The sequence below is a fragment of the Ctenocephalides felis genome, unplaced genomic scaffold (genome assembly GCF_003426905.1).
Source record: "Ctenocephalides felis isolate EL2017-DRISC unplaced genomic scaffold, ASM342690v1 CF-g0.4_SCAFFOLD_01886, whole genome shotgun sequence".
Taxonomy (NCBI): Eukaryota; Metazoa; Arthropoda; class Insecta; order Siphonaptera; family Pulicidae; genus Ctenocephalides; species Ctenocephalides felis.
The window spans coordinates 181,117,780-181,133,152 of NW_020538040.1; the positions used below are offsets into that span (position 1 = coordinate 181,117,780).

At 31.7% G+C, this 15,373-nt stretch overlaps 2 protein-coding genes across 3 annotated transcripts; one reads left to right on the forward strand and one right to left on the reverse strand.

The window, feature by feature from the left end:
- The first annotated feature begins 499 nt into the window (after positions 1–499).
- LOC113377838 (protein MON2 homolog) lies at positions 500–8,675 on the forward strand. Of its 2 annotated transcripts, XM_026618272.1 has the most exons (22): positions 500–826; positions 904–1,035; positions 1,284–1,466; positions 1,550–1,789; positions 1,857–1,982; positions 2,050–2,238; positions 2,317–2,557; positions 2,627–2,762; positions 2,834–3,456; positions 3,736–3,869; positions 4,809–5,045; positions 5,149–5,361; positions 5,451–5,626; positions 5,695–5,857; positions 5,924–6,068; positions 6,132–6,277; positions 6,344–7,288; positions 7,431–7,615; positions 7,682–7,866; positions 7,948–8,200; positions 8,273–8,355; positions 8,422–8,675. In XM_026618272.1, the coding sequence occupies exons 1-22, from the start codon at positions 707–709 to the stop codon at positions 8,559–8,561; spliced, it is 4,995 nt and encodes a 1,664-aa protein (XP_026474057.1). In that variant the 5' UTR covers positions 500–706; the 3' UTR covers positions 8,562–8,675. The 2 variants fall into 2 exon arrangements, 1 of the variants encoding a protein (XP_026474057.1); XR_003367117.1 differs by lacking the exons at positions 7,948–8,200; positions 8,273–8,355; positions 8,422–8,675 and having other exon boundaries at positions 6,344–7,241; positions 7,682–7,798.
- Positions 8,676–10,492: 1,817 nt separating this feature from the next.
- On the reverse strand, positions 10,493–13,599 carry LOC113377840 (GRAM domain-containing protein 1B-like). The gene is made up of 3 exons (XM_026618277.1): positions 13,507–13,599; positions 13,406–13,446; positions 10,493–12,752 (listed from the first exon to the last, which is right to left on the reverse strand). Exons 2-3 carry the CDS (start codon positions 13,437–13,439, stop codon positions 10,621–10,623), a joined length of 2,166 nt encoding a protein of 721 aa, XP_026474062.1. The 5' UTR covers positions 13,440–13,446; positions 13,507–13,599; the 3' UTR covers positions 10,493–10,620.
- Between the last annotated feature and the right edge of the window lie 1,774 nt (positions 13,600–15,373).

Sequence of the window (15,373 nt, forward strand, 5' to 3'; positions counted from 1 at the left end):
TTGTTGCGACCTAATACGCTCGAACAAAAATAGTATAAACTTTAATATACAATACAAATTTATTAGAATCTAAAACTATTTCTAAACCAGCCGTTTTTGAGAAAATTTCGATAAAATGTCAAAAATATGATACACACACACGCATACTTTTTCCAAATCCGATCTCATTCGATTCAGAATGGCTTGAAAGGTAGAAAGAACATAAAATTAGCAAATCGGATTTTTTGATGAAAACATAAAGGTCTCTTTCGGTAAGTTAATTGAATAGAATATCAATTTATATTTATTTTTAATTTTTTATAATGAGTCAATTATATCGTTTGCTTACCTTAAATAAATATAATTTTTATTATTATATACTTATCGCGCTGCATAATTTGACATCAAATGCCAATTATAATTTTATTACAATAACAAATTAGTAGAATTGTTATCAGCTCCCCCACTACGCGCTCTTTAAAAGTTTAAATGCCTTAAAGATATTGGCAGCTCTGTTTGGATTAATTGACAACAGAATGGGGGATGGATGGGTTCAGTGTTATTTTGCGGCTTAATTATGATTATTTATAAACAAACAAACAATTATACTTGATAAATTACTAACAGTGAACTAGTTTTAATAAATTTAATGATGGGTGTGGTATAAATAAAAAGACAATATCATATTATTTGATTACGTGTCAAATAAAGTGTCAAAATATCAAGGATGTCTTTCGTCAGCGGAACGACGGGGAGTGAGGCTGCACAAAACTTTTTAGAAGTTTTACAAAATGATTTCAGAAATTTATCATTGGAAACGAAAAAGAAATATCCTCAAATTCGAGAGGTAAATCGAATGTTGACGCGATGCTATTTGAGGTTATCATTTGTGTAACATTTATTTACTGATTATTTATTTTGTAGTCTTGTGATGAGGCTATTGCTAAATTACGAAGTGCTGCAGCAAATCCACAAACTCCTGTTTTCTACGTAGTCAATCAAATTATGTATCCTTTGGTACAAGGATGTGAATCCAAAGATGTGAAGATCATAAAAGTAAATATTATAACCATTAACATAACACATAAATACACAATACATTTGTTACTGTCATTTCAACAGTAATTGTAATATTTCTATATTTGTTTAGATTCTAAAATATCAACTGTCAAACGAATCAATCAACTGTCAAAATCAATAACTGCTTTAAAACAATTGATAACATTGATTGTCAATTGTTTTAATCCACAAAATCTAGCATTTTTTAGTTTATGATGTTTCTAATTCAATTATTACTATTTCAGTTTTGTTTGGGAATGATGCAAAGGCTGATCACCCAACAAGTAGTAGACCCGAAAGGGGCTCGATTCATTACTAACACATTATGGAATTTAATGCAAAGTGGAACTGAAGAAGTTCGATTATTGCAGAGTGTCACATTACTTTTAACAACAAATACTGTTGTTCATGGAGAAACATTGGCACGGGTAAATATTCTTAATAGACTCATTTATAAGGCTGACTCCCTTTTAAAATTTCTGCTTGTTAGTTAATGTGTTATATTTTCCAGACATTAGTTTTGTGTTTTCGACTGCATTTCACAAAGGATTCTACAACAATAAATACAGCAGGCGCAACTGTAAGACAACTGGTATCATTAGTTTTTGAAAGAGTATTAGCTGAAGAAGCTGCAAGTCCCCAAGATGAAGCAACTCCGCGAGAAGTTAATTTGGAAGAACTAAAAACACCTTCTGGAAATCCACCTAAAGGACTTAAACCTTGTGCAGCAGATGCATATTTGATGTTCCAGGTATAAAACTTGCTTAAAAGATTACATGTAAAACATTTATAAAATGGTATCATTTTTTTCTTTGTAGGATCTTGTTCAATTGGTCAATGCTGATCAACCATTTTGGTTAATAGGAATGACAGAAATGACCAGAACTTTTGGATTAGAACTTCTAGAATCTGTATTAACAAATTTTTCAGAAGTGTTTTTTAAGGTAATAAATAACATATACAAATTAATTTGCAAAACATCGCAATTAATAATGTTTGTTTCCTTTTTAGAATCAGGAATTCAGCTTTCTCTTGAAAGAACGAGTTTGTGCTCTTGTAATCAAACTATTTTCTCCAAATTTAAAATATCGTAATTCTGTACCGGCACAGAGTGCACCTATGGATAAACCATATTTTCCAATTAGTGTACGATTGTTACGTGTTGTAACGGTATTGATACAAAAATATCATAGTTTACTGGTAAGACACATTTTTGCTTATGTATTTACATTTACTGCTTATGTATATATCTATCTATTAAGTTGGTGTGGTTTTTAGGTGACAGAATGTGAAATATTTTTATCATTGATAGTAAAGTTTTTGGAACCTGATAAGCCGCCATGGCAAAGAACATTAGCACTTCAAGTTCTGCACAAATTATGTGTTAGCTCACAATTAGTACATGATTTGTGCCAGAGCTATGATCTTCAACCTCATGCCACTAATATTTTTCAAGACATTGTCAATTCTTTAGGAGCCTATGTTCAGAGTTTGTTTGTGGGAAATACAGGGCAAAATTGTAAGAAAATTAACTAATGAAATTCCATTTTTCATTTATTTTAGTTAAAATAAATGAATTTTTTTTAAGCAAATTCTTCTGGTACTCCAGTAGTTCAAACAGGTATGCTTAATATGAATTCTATGTCTCAGCCAGGATTTTTCTTTCGAGGGATTTGGCTTCCAATAATTGGCACTGTTACCAGAGGCCAAGCTAGAGCAACATAGTAAGTTGATTAACAAGTCATAATGATAAATATAATATTAACATCAATGTAAAGTGTGTCTATTTTATCAGTTTGGAAATGCTTGATAAGATTGATCCACCTGTAATACCAGAAGGATATGGTATTTCCATTGCCTATGCTTGTTTGCTGGATATTGTTCAGTCAATTGCTAATATTATGACTAAAAATGTTGACAGTGAGCAAATTGAAACACAGGATACAGCACATCCTGAACAAAATAAATCTACAGCTGTTGTTCGTGACAAAATTAATGACAATAAAATTCATATATCATTCTCTAATGGAGATGATATCAAATTATACAACCAATTAGTAAATTCTAGTTGGTGTGGTTTATTAGCTGCTTTTGTTCCATTAATAGATTCTAGTACTGATGAACAGACTACAGAAAATATTTTAAAAGCCATTCAAACTTACACTGGTTTATGTGGGCATTTAGAATTAAATACCCCAAGGGATGCTTTTATTACGGCAATTTGTAAATCCTCTTTACCGGCTAACTATATGTTGAGTATTTTCAATATGCAATTCCAAGGTGTAGGAAATAATATAAGAACACATTCCAGAACAGGTAGTCAGGATTTGAATCAATATTCGGTTCCTTATGAGTGCGATTATCGCCAACAAGTAGTTGTTGTTGGCACTCCTTTGCCTACTGCTTCTTTACCTGCAGGTACGATATTAATATACTTCTTATATTGGTGTTGGTTATTTTATTTTGAATTTTGTTAGCTTGTAAATATTACTTAGTGAGTGTTTTCTCCTATATAACATGTTTATCACTTTAATTGTTAGAATTTATTCAAGTGCCTCTAAATTAAAGTTTTTGTTGCTCTTAAATTACAAAAAATATATTAAGATTATAAGAATTCTGTTATTTCAATATTAAAATGAATCCCGAAAAAGAGCAATATTTGGCTGTTTAATTAAATTACAATTTTTTCTAAATCAGGTGCCCAGCAGGGTCCAGTTATGTTGACTGCGAAGAATCTTCAGTGCATGAGATCTCTTTTAAACCTTTCACATTCTTATGGCATAATTCTTGGCACGGCTTGGCATATTGTTCTTTCTACACTACAGCATTTGGTGAGCATTATTTTATAATAAAATCTATTCAATACTTTCTTAATGGCTTTATTGTGGCATGTGTTTTTTGAATGATTATGATCCAAATTTAACATAGCATTCTAACTTTCTATTGAGAGAAAAAAAAGAGTGTGCGTAAGGTTCATACATATTTATATATAATAATAAATTATAAATTATATATTTATAATAGAATTAAAAATATTTATTATACTTGAAAACAATAATGCAATTATAGTCATACTTTAAATATGACATGATCGGTTTGTCATTGTTATTAGCATTTAGGACTTGAACCTTCATTAGAGAAATGAAGTAATTGCTGGTTAATAAATTTTATAATATTCGTTCACACAGTGGATTATGTTAAACAACGCCTAAAGAAATATTGTTTTCACAATTTCAATCTTCATGTAATAATTGTGTTTGAAGACCTTTATGTAATTGAAATTAACATACATTCATTGACTGCTTGTATCATTCTTTGAGCAGCTGTAATATGTGCCTTGCCTAAAAAACTACAAATAGTATAGAAATTAATTAAATAAACTTACGTTTAGTACACGGCACAAATGTTTCATTTGTTTTGTTATTTTTATTATAATTATTTACGGGGAACAGAGTAAAATATTCTTCTAATTCTTATTAAATCAAGATTTGTACTACGATGTAACTTTAAAATGTTTATTTATCTATGCCGATTTCTTTGTTGATATCGGAACGCATACAACGACAGATCTCTATTCACGCGACACGACGACTAATCACAATCGACCCGTATGGAAATGATTTCGTCGAGAGCGAATGACCTACAGTTCGGGTGTAACGCAATTTCCTTTGCATTCTCACAGATTTTGCGCCTACAGAAGTTTTACTTCATAAACTGCTGAATTGAGCTCTTTTCTAAGTTGCCTATAAATATTTTTTATATTATTGTAGGTTTGGATTCTTGGATTGAAACCATCTACTGGAGGATCATTGAAAGCAGTTAGAACTTCCAATGATTCAAATGCAGTTATAACCACAGCTGTTATGGCCGATTTGCCAATTTTATCAACAATGCTTAGTAGATTATTTGAATCGAGCCAGTCACTGAATGATGTCGCATTACATCATTTGATTGATGCTCTTTGCCAATTATCTCTTGAAGCAATGGAGCTTGCATATTCTAACAGAGTAAGTAATTGATTAGTAGCTTTTAAATAATTATTGTATTTACAAATCTAATACATGTAATCTTTTATCATTTCCCATATCACTTTTAAAATCCAACTTTCAGGAGCCTTCCCTGTTTGCTGTGGCAAAATTACTAGAAACAGGTTTAGTAAATTTGCCTAGAGTTGAAGTTTTGTGGAGGCCATTAACAAATCATCTTCTGGAGGTATGCAGGCACCCTCACATAAGAATGAGAGAATGGGGCGTTGAAGCAATTACATATCTTGTTAAAGCAGCATTACAACATAAATATAGTACGCCATTAAAAGAGAATCAAGTAAGAGTTATGTCTTGTTATTTTAGTAGAAAGGACAATAATAATAATTGAAAGATAGTTTTGTAAAATTATCTTTGCTTTAATTTTAGAGACTTCAAATTCTTCTTCTCGGTCCACTGGCTGAATTGAACTCCGTTCATCATGTTGATGTTAGAGAGGGTCAATTAGACTGTGTTCTTCAAATACTTCATGGTTGTGGTGAAACCTTATCCTACGGGTGGCCTTTAGTTCTTGGTATAATTGGAGCAGTGTCAGAACATCATGGGTATTCTTATATATATTTTTTTTATTGATACATGACTCAACCATGTTGATTTGTATTAATCTTTTTAGAGAAAATTTAATACGTGTTGCTTTTCAATGTCTTCAATTGGTAGTTACTGATTTTCTTCCAATTATGCCCTGCCATTGCCTTACATTGTGTGTTGACACTGCAGCAAAATTTGGTTCACAAACTCAAGAACTGAACATTTCTTTAACTGCTATTGGATTAATGGTAAATGCTGGGAAATTTGATATATTTTGTGACTGTTTGTATATTAATTAATTATATATTATTTAGTGGAACATATCTGATTATTTTTACCAAAATCAAGAAAAATTATGTGCGGCATTAAATTCTGAATCATCTGTATTACCTGAGTTTCCTGGAACTCTTAACATGCCACCTTTTGATAAGCTCTGGATGTGCTTATATACATGGCTAGGTAAAGTTTGTTCATATATCTATATATATATTATTAGACTTTGTTAATTTTTTTTTTTTGTAGGTGAACTTTGTGTTGATTCTAGACCTGCTGTACGGAAATCTGCAGGACAGACATTATTTTCAACTATTTCTGCCCATGGTATCTTATTGAATCAAAATACTTGGCAAAGTGTATTATGGTTGGTGCTTTTTCCACTATTGGATAAGGTAGAAGGAAATCTTTTGTTATTGGTGGGAGTAATAATAATAGTACTAATTAATTTGTTATTATAGGTTCGTTCCTTGTCTATGAAAGCGAGCAATGAAAAAGTTGACACAAGTGGAAATATTTTGATACATCATACAAGAAACACTGCACAGAAACAATGGGCTGAAACGCAAGTTCTAACATTGTCTGGTGTTGCAAGAGTATTTAATACAAAGAGGCAATTACTTCTTCAACTTGGAGATTTTCCAAAAGCGTGGTCGTTGTTATTAGAATTCATAGAATATTCAGCATTAAGTAAAAATAATGAAGTTTCACTAGCTGCATTAAAATCATTCCAAGAAATTTTATATTCAAATAAAAGTGATAAAAGTATTGATGGGCACTCTGGCGTATCTAATAATAACGCTGATACACAATTGTGGAACGTAGCTTGGAGAATTTGGATTAACATTGGTGTAGAAAGTACTATGCTTGGTGAAAGTTTGAGCAAAGAGGATTGTTATGTTCCTAGTCAAAGTCTACTTACAGCTCTTGTACAGATATTTCCTGCAGTATTTCAGCATATAAGAAATAACTTCACTCCCGAAGATTTGAATAAATTGTGTCAAGTTCTGAAAAATGCAATGATTGTACCAATCAGTAATGATAATGCTACTTATATGGTGCCTCCTTTATCTGATATGACTATTACACCTCTCCAAGATGGGGTACTGCATTGTATGCAGCTATTACAAAATGAAGCTCTATCTTGTCCGGTGAAATTAAATCTTATGATAGCACCTATTTTTAAACAACTCCTTAATTTTTCAATATTAGCTTGTGCACCGCCAACTACAGAAAATGGTGATACTAAAAATGTAGCAGGATCTAGAAATATTTCTAATGAATGGGTCACAACAGTTTTTGTTCCCTTTGGAGAGAAATCTATGAGCCATGCTGTGAAATTATACCAACAAACAGCAAGTGAGGTTCCAGTCATACGAAATAATATTCTTTATGAAATTATCAAGGTAAACCTATTTTTGGCCATGATTTCTCAAGAACAATTGAAGAATAAAATTATTAAAACTTTAAACATAGCTGCATCACTAATATTTTTTTTAGTGTTTCTGATAATACATAATTAGTTACATTCTTTTATGTTTATTTTAGGCCATCCATCTGCCTTTATCTTTGAAATACAACTGTGTTTCTCAAACTACATGGAAATTAGCCATCGCTAGTTTACTGACTGTTCTTAAGACTGGTCTACCAGTAGCAAGATCAAATGCTGAACATTTTACAGAAATGTGGTCGGAGTTATATGAAACTCTTGATCATTTTCTATTTCCAAAGAGGTACTTGTACAAAGATTTTTTGTACTTGTTTATTCATAATTTTTATTAAATATAATCTTTTTTAAGTGTCATGGGTGCAGATCATGGCTTAGATGATTTAGTAACAGATGAAACAATTGACTGTCAAGTGATAGAATTATTACGTGCCGAGGTTTTACCGTATTCGCATTGTATGCCTAAGCAATTTATTCTCAAAGTGGTTGTGCTACTTAATAAAGGCTCAATTCATTCAGCAACCGGTTCAAACATGGGTATTAGAGACACATTTCAGCAATAGAATATATTTATTATAATAATATTAATTTTAAATAATTTATAATAATTCTATTTAGATTCAGAGTCTGAGCTGAAGTTACGTGAAGAATTTGCTAAAACTTGCTTTGAGACTTTACTTCAATTTTCATTACTGGATAGTGATGATATTGATAATGATTTTATAAATTCAAATGAGCAAAATAATGAAACACGAAAAGAAGGTGGTGTAGCAGGCCGGTTAGCTGTTACAGCATTACTTTACAGGTTCCAGGAAGTATTGAAAAAATATAATGAAGATGAAAGACAAAGTGGAAAATGTCCTTTACCGAGGTATTTCTATTTTCATATACCACATTTTCTACTCGTTTAACTATTATAAATACAATTAATTTTTTAAATTAGATACAGAATGTCTGAAATATCTTTTGTATTGAAAGCTGTAGCAACACTTATAATTTCAATGAAAAAAGCCCCAGCTGGAAAAGGTGACTAAGTCTAAATATTTTTTTTTTAGTATTTAAATTATTATTAATCTAATCTATTTTTTTAAGTCGATGTATCAGCGTGGAATCAATTAATAGGCTTATATCCCTACTTAGTGGAATGTACTGTAACAGCTTCTTCTCAGGTCTCTAGAAGCCTTCGTGAGTGCCTCATGCAGTATAGCGATTTACTTCAACCTCCCGTGTAACGAATTAAGAATATTTCTATTTGCTATTGAGAATTGATAGATAATAATTGCATTTATACAGGCTACATAAATATTAAAGAAAGTGTGTTGTGTATGTGTGTTTGAGATAGTCGGATATGTGATAATTGATATTTTCAAACCAATAACTATTGTACAAAAATGCAAAATAACTTTTGCAAAATTATATTATGAATTCCTTATTTATATTCTGTATTATTATGTATTATTAAATAACAGGAAATGTTGAGACTGTTTCAAGTACGAGTTTGATGTTTGTCTTAAACATATCAGTAAAATTTTACTTTTCAGATTATTCAGGTATGAAAATTAGATATTCATAGATTAATGGGTTTTTAACCCTTATCAGTCAAAACTGATTCAACAACAATGTACCAGCAACTTGCAACCGCATTCTATTTGTAACGTACATGCTGAAAACTCGATCTTAATGTGTATGTTATGCAATTTGTTTTATATGAATTTGTGAACATTAAGGACATACGAATAGCTTGGGTCGCTTTATTGAAAAAAAGAGTACTAATATTATTTTCGCAACTTTATGTAATTAAAATTAACATACATTTATCGACTGCTTGTATTTTTTAGTTTTTCGCTGGCGATATAATTTCATCGTTTGAACAGCTTTAATATCTGTCTTGCCTAAAAAATATTTTTCATTTTCAAAGATTTGTTGAAACTGCGAATAATATAGAAATGCAAATAGAAATAATTTCTAATCAATAAACTTACGTTTAGTACACGGCACAAATGTTTAACTTGTTTTAATTAAATTTCAAGAAACAGGGTAAAATATTCTTCTGATTCAGGCACTTTTCTTTAAATCAAGATTTGTACTACGATGCAACTTTAAAATGTTTATCTATGCCGATTTTCTTGTTGATATCGGTACGCATACAACGACAGACCTCTATTCACATACACGACGACTTATCACAATCGACCCGTATTGAAATGATTTCATTAAGAGCGAATAACGTACAGTTCGGGCGTAACACAATTTTCGTTGCATTTGTACAGATTTACGCCCTAGTCGCGCATAAAGAAGTTTTACTTCAAAAATATATATTATAACTAATTTATTCATGAAATAAAGGTGATGAATTAAATGAAACTCTACTTTCGAAATGCTTGGAGGGCCGCGGGTTGCTCATCCTTGATCTATATATATTTCATGCTTTAATACGAACTGAGCCATCGTGTATAAAAACTGCCGAGTGTCTCAAAGGAGACAGCCGAGCGATAAGCTAGATTTTCGTTGTCCCTCATGGGGACAACTGAGTAAAAAGGGTTAAAAGAGGAATCTGCTGTGCAAAAATAATTTTATTTATATATTGATGATTCACACATAATTTAATTTTTGTTTTTGTATTGTTACATCTTATTAGAAGCTGAAACGACCATTTTCAGAAAATAGTGATATAATAATTCTAAACTTCAACTTTGGTAAGTGTTTTTTTTATAATATTTTCTTTATATAAAGAATTTTATTGTTGTCGAAACTTTATTTCTTCAATTTCACATTTTTTTTATATACACATTTATATGCATATACATCAAGAATAAATAACATGATAAATTTCTATGTGGCAATGATATACAATATTTAAAATTAAGTGCTTCACACTTAAATGATAAATAATTCATATTAAAACTAACAAAACTATTAAAATACTTTGATAAGAATAACATACTGATTTCTGATAGTAAGTTGTTCTCGATGCATAATAATTAATTAACACACAAAAGAAAGAGAAATGGAACGCATCTCTGCAATCTATTAAAATATCATTGAACAACCGACAATTTGATAATTTTTAAATAAGAGATCTCTTAACAATTATAAATTGGAATATTTCATAATAGAAATTGTATTCTATGAATGCATATAGGTACATAATTGATCTACTTATATTCTAACATCTATGCAACCTGCTTTTTAAGTAAAGTAAGACTAGGAATAATCTATACATTCTTGCATATATGATCACAAATGCCATGGGAATTTTATTACAATAATATTAACAATAGCGCTTCAGAATTATAATTCTGAGTGTTTTTCTGGTATTTCAGCGGGTGGGGTGACAGGCTGCAGTGCTTGATGCAATTCCCCTAAGCTCTGCTCTGTCTTTCGAAGCAATTGGATCGCTGAATGAAGTACCCTTTGCCATTTTCTCATTTCTGCAGAATGCAAGGATTCCTGACGCTGTAATACTCTTAACCATTCATCATGAGATTGCGGTGGATTTCTCATAACATGCACCTCTGTAGGTCCTTGTGAAGATTTCTCCTCAAGAGCCCATAATTTATAAAATAATGCAGCATTTAAAAATACTAAAATGACGAGAATGACCAGCACTCCCCAAGCTAAAGAATCTGTGGATCTCCTCACTGGATGATTAACAGTCTGACTGGATGTTCTGCTTGTGTATGGCAAAATATGAGAACTACGAGATCTGAATCCGTCATCAGTAGGACGAGGCACTGGTGCCGTTACGCGTCTTCTCCTTCGCGATTTTCTTTGTCTATTTGGAGAAAGTTCACATTCTTCCGCTAAGGCTTTGATGAGGGCATCAAAAAAGTCTTCTAAACCTGCCCAAGCGTTTTTTTCAATAAAACCTTTTGCGACACTCCAAACAGATTTTTTGTATTTAATTTGTGCGTGCACTGAAATACTAGATTGCTGATCACCAGTACGAATAAGACAGTAATGCATTGTAACATAAAAACTTGCTGCATAAGGAATGCCTACATTCACAGAGTCAATATCTATGGAATACAACTGGCCAGGTTTACTGCAAGGCAACATCACCTGAGTCTCAGTTACCTGCGACGTTTTCGGTCCCACAGGCTGCGTTAAAGCTACTGTTAAAGAAACTGTACGACTTTTTACCCCGTGCGTATTTTGTGCCCAGGAACCCTGAACTAAATCTTGCGTGTTTCTGGCAGCATGAAAATCTATTAAAAATTGTGAACCAGTAAAAAGCAACGTAAACAAAGTGTCAACATGTATTGGAAATTCTGCTTGAACAAGTTGTCTGCCTACATGTGGAGCTGGGCATATGATTGATTTTGGCAAAAAAGGCGCAGACTTCTCTACATCAGAATCAGTGGTGTCGGATAAATCAGTTGGAAGTTGTTCAGCTGGAGTTGAAGCCCTCAATGGCGTTTCTGGATTACCAGGTGGTAATGCTATGCATGTTGATAAATCAATGTTACTGTCAGCTTCTTCTGCATGTTCAATTTCTATGTTTTGCTCAGCAACGCTCAAACCTTCTTCAGAAAAAGATTCTACAGACAAACGAGCACTAGATAACTTTTCTTCATCATTCGGGGCTGCATATTCATCATCGCTTGTGAGGCCCAATTCATCACCGTAACAATTATGAACCCATTTCCACATTACTTGCATTGGTACAGGTTGATCCATAAGCGCATGCTGCCATACTCTGAATAGCATTAAATGTGCCTTATCTCTAGCAGTAAAACTAGTAAAAAAGTGTTTTTCTGCTTCAGTGCAAACTAAAATGGCATTAGGTATTACCAATGCAGTTTTTTCTTTGGTTATAGCAGTCACTTCTCTCCATTTCAATGATACAGATGTCTCCCAACCAAAAATGTTTGCATAAAAACATAAGAAGTTCTGAGAAACATAAAGCCTACCTTGCAGTAATATATCTTTTTGCATTGCGCAAGAATATTCAACAATAAGTCTTTCATCATCTGGAACGTCCTTAAAAATTCTTTTGAAGTCTTCTGATCGCGTTTTGTAATTAGGATAAAGAACATTATACCAGGATGATTTTTTCTTTGTGCGATCATTAACTCTGGAATCACGCTTAGTTATCCTACTGCTGTCTTTATCTCCTCTTTCACTTTCATGAGAAACAGAGCGACTTAGATCTATGACTTGGCTAGAGTCACTAGATCGACTAATGTTATCCTGTTCAGCTCCATCAGTCTTCTCTACATTGTTGTTATAAAACTCATTTGACGGTACAAACAAATGTGTATCACTGCGTGAATGTTCTCTACGGTTCCTTGCTTTGGGGCTGTTGCTGGGACTTAAATTTGGGCTGGGTGATCTGCGGTGTTCTGCAAGCGGTGATGTCTGTGGGGGTGCGGAGGCAGCCATGGCGCCCGAGAAAGCCAAGGCTTGGTTAAAACTCTGCCCTATTACATCATGAGATGATATTAAGAGATTTTCTACAGATTTACGCATGGGTAGAAGTGCAGTAACCTTTTCATCAATATCATATTAATATATATCTAAACATATCTTATTGGCAATTAGCACTTCATAAGTAACAGATGATTCCAGTATACCAATTAGTCATATAAAAATCTTTGAGTTACCCAATAATTCCATATTAAATTATCACAAATCAGTTAATATCACAAAAAAGTAAGAATATAAAAATCATTCGGACGATTCACTCGTTGTTTTGAATTTGAAGGTAATTTAAAAGACACGTTTAGTAATTTTGCATTTCAATACTAGATTTAAATCTGTACATCGCGTTTGTCTATTGTTTTACCATCACAAATAATTTGGTAATGAGCGACAAAGATTATAATTATTAGTACAAAGCGCTACGACAACAAGTGATGTCAAAAATTGAACAATGGAAGGAATTGACAATGCAATTTGTGCAGCACACAACTGTCAAAAACATGACAGATTGATGGAGGGAATTTCAAATGTGGTGGAGGCGAAGAAAAATAGAAATAAATGGCAGGAATAAGATCAAAGGTAAGTGAGAATTTGCCTTTTGTTTTAATAATTTTAAATGTAGTATGTACAATATATATGTAAATAGTCCTACCTGCAACTCTTCTTTTATCTATGCCTGCAACCATCCTGCAACTATGAATTTAAATTGCAATAATAAGTCTTATTGTATTTTATTAACAATTTCATACCCACTTTTATTATTCACATCCAATAAAAACTTAAATTTCTAATCCATCATATAAATCTTGAATGTCCATGTTGTAAATTGTTAATGTTACAAGCGCGCCAACTTCAAGTACATTTTTAGCTGAAAATATATCATAGACTAAATTGTATTTAAAACTAACATATATTGTTTGATACTTTTAATAATTAACGAATATTCAAATATAATTTTCACTAATAAACAATTACATATTTGAATCTTCCTAACAATTATTTAAAAATCAAACGAACGAAAAAAGGTCATTCACTTCACATCAGGCAACCCATTGCATAGTTGGCGGTAAAAAATTTGTTACTTTAATGTTTTGTTTGTCAAATAACTATTGATTGTCATTCCTAAAACTAGACTCGAAATAATTGTAATATTAATTTTTTTTACCCGGGAAAAAATATTGGTATTTAGTGAGAGAGCGCAAAGAATCATTTTCAGTTGACTTCAGGAGATTCGCGAGTTATACATATAGATTACTTTCTTTGTGTGCGTATTAAAATGACAGCTGGTGGTATGTACAGAAATATTCATTTGTAACTAGTATTTATTTATGCATGGATGTGATAAATATTTTATATACATATTTATTAACAGTATTTTTTGTAAGTAAAATATTATAAAAACTATAATTTACGGCTACATGTGCAATGTCATAGATTGCAGATGTAATGCAATGTAGTGACCTTTTACAAAAGTACTTTATTCATATTCCTAATAAGTTATGAGTTTATGAAAATGTAAGTCTAAATTTAATGTTTCTTTTTTATTTTACGGGGCATCCCTTAATCACGTGATCGACTTTTTAAACATTTTTGAACTCCCCTCCCCCTTGGCGTTATTCAAAATTACCCCTTCTTTCCTCACCAAATCTCACGTGTATTTTTAGTTACGGGAAAAATGGTATTTTTTTTTTTTTTTTGAAAATGTTCGGATTTTAAAAAAAAATCAGATAAAAAGTAAATACACGTGATATCTTACTAGACCCCCTCCCCAACGTGATTTTTCGTAAATTTATGTCAAATCCCCCCTCGCCCTAAAAGCCTCAAGTGATTAATGGACGCCCCCTTAGTTAGCACTAAATTTATTTTTTTACCTGAATTTTCAAAAAAAAATATACGATTTTTTCGTAAATTCCAAAAATTTGCTCAAAAAATTTTACGTAACTGAAAATACACATGATGTTTACTGGGGGAGGGGGGTATATTTAAATATCACGACATATCACCAAGGGTGAGAGGGGTCCAAAACTCCCTAAAAGATCTATCACTGATTAATGGGCGCCCCCCAAGTGCATTGTATACATATATTGATGATTCGATTCCAAAGTCTAATATCTATTTTATAGAACGCTGCCTTTTTAAACGTCACTTTAAAAGAATTAATTTTGTATATTATATATAAACAGTCTTATAATTAACAACATTAATAAAAATCATAAATTTCTTTAAAAAAATGATTATAGATCTATAAGTACTTACAATTTGCTTATCCCATTGTTTTTACTTTTTACATTTTTGTATTTTTTCAACTCAATTGTTATACATTTTAGTTTATTGTTATTTAAATTCCACCAAATGAAGGATACTACTATAAATTTACGAAGGGGGGGGGCGTCCATCACGTAATCGATTTTTTAAGGATTTTTGGACCCCCACCCCCTTGGTGATATTAAATCAAGGGTTCCTCCTTCCCCACCAAACATCATGTGTATTTTTAGTTACGAGAAAAAATGGTAAATTTTTTTATTTTTTTAAAATGTTAGGATATTTTTTAAAAAAATCTTGTAAAAAATAAGAATTCGTTATATCTTACTATACCCCTCCTTCTCTCACGTGATATTTT

Bases quoted from the DNA above. Each gene is read 5' to 3' on its own strand.
- LOC113377838 (XM_026618272.1), top strand. From the start codon at position 707: ATGTCTTTCGTCAGCGGAACGACGGGGAGTGAGGCTGCACAAAACTTT. The intron at 1,036-1,283 runs GTAAATATTATA...TTACTATTTCAG, and splicing joins AAGATGTGAAGATCATAAAA to TTTTGTTTGGGAATGATGCA. The intron at 6,278-6,343 runs GTAGAAGGAAAT...TTGTTATTATAG, and splicing joins TTTTTCCACTATTGGATAAG to GTTCGTTCCTTGTCTATGAA.
- LOC113377840 (XM_026618277.1), bottom strand. From the start codon at position 13,439: ATGGTTGCAGGCATAGATAAAAGAAGAGTTGCAG. The intron at 12,753-13,405 runs GTAGGACTATTT...ATGATGTAATAG, and splicing joins AGATAAAAGAAGAGTTGCAG to GGCAGAGTTTTAACCAAGCC.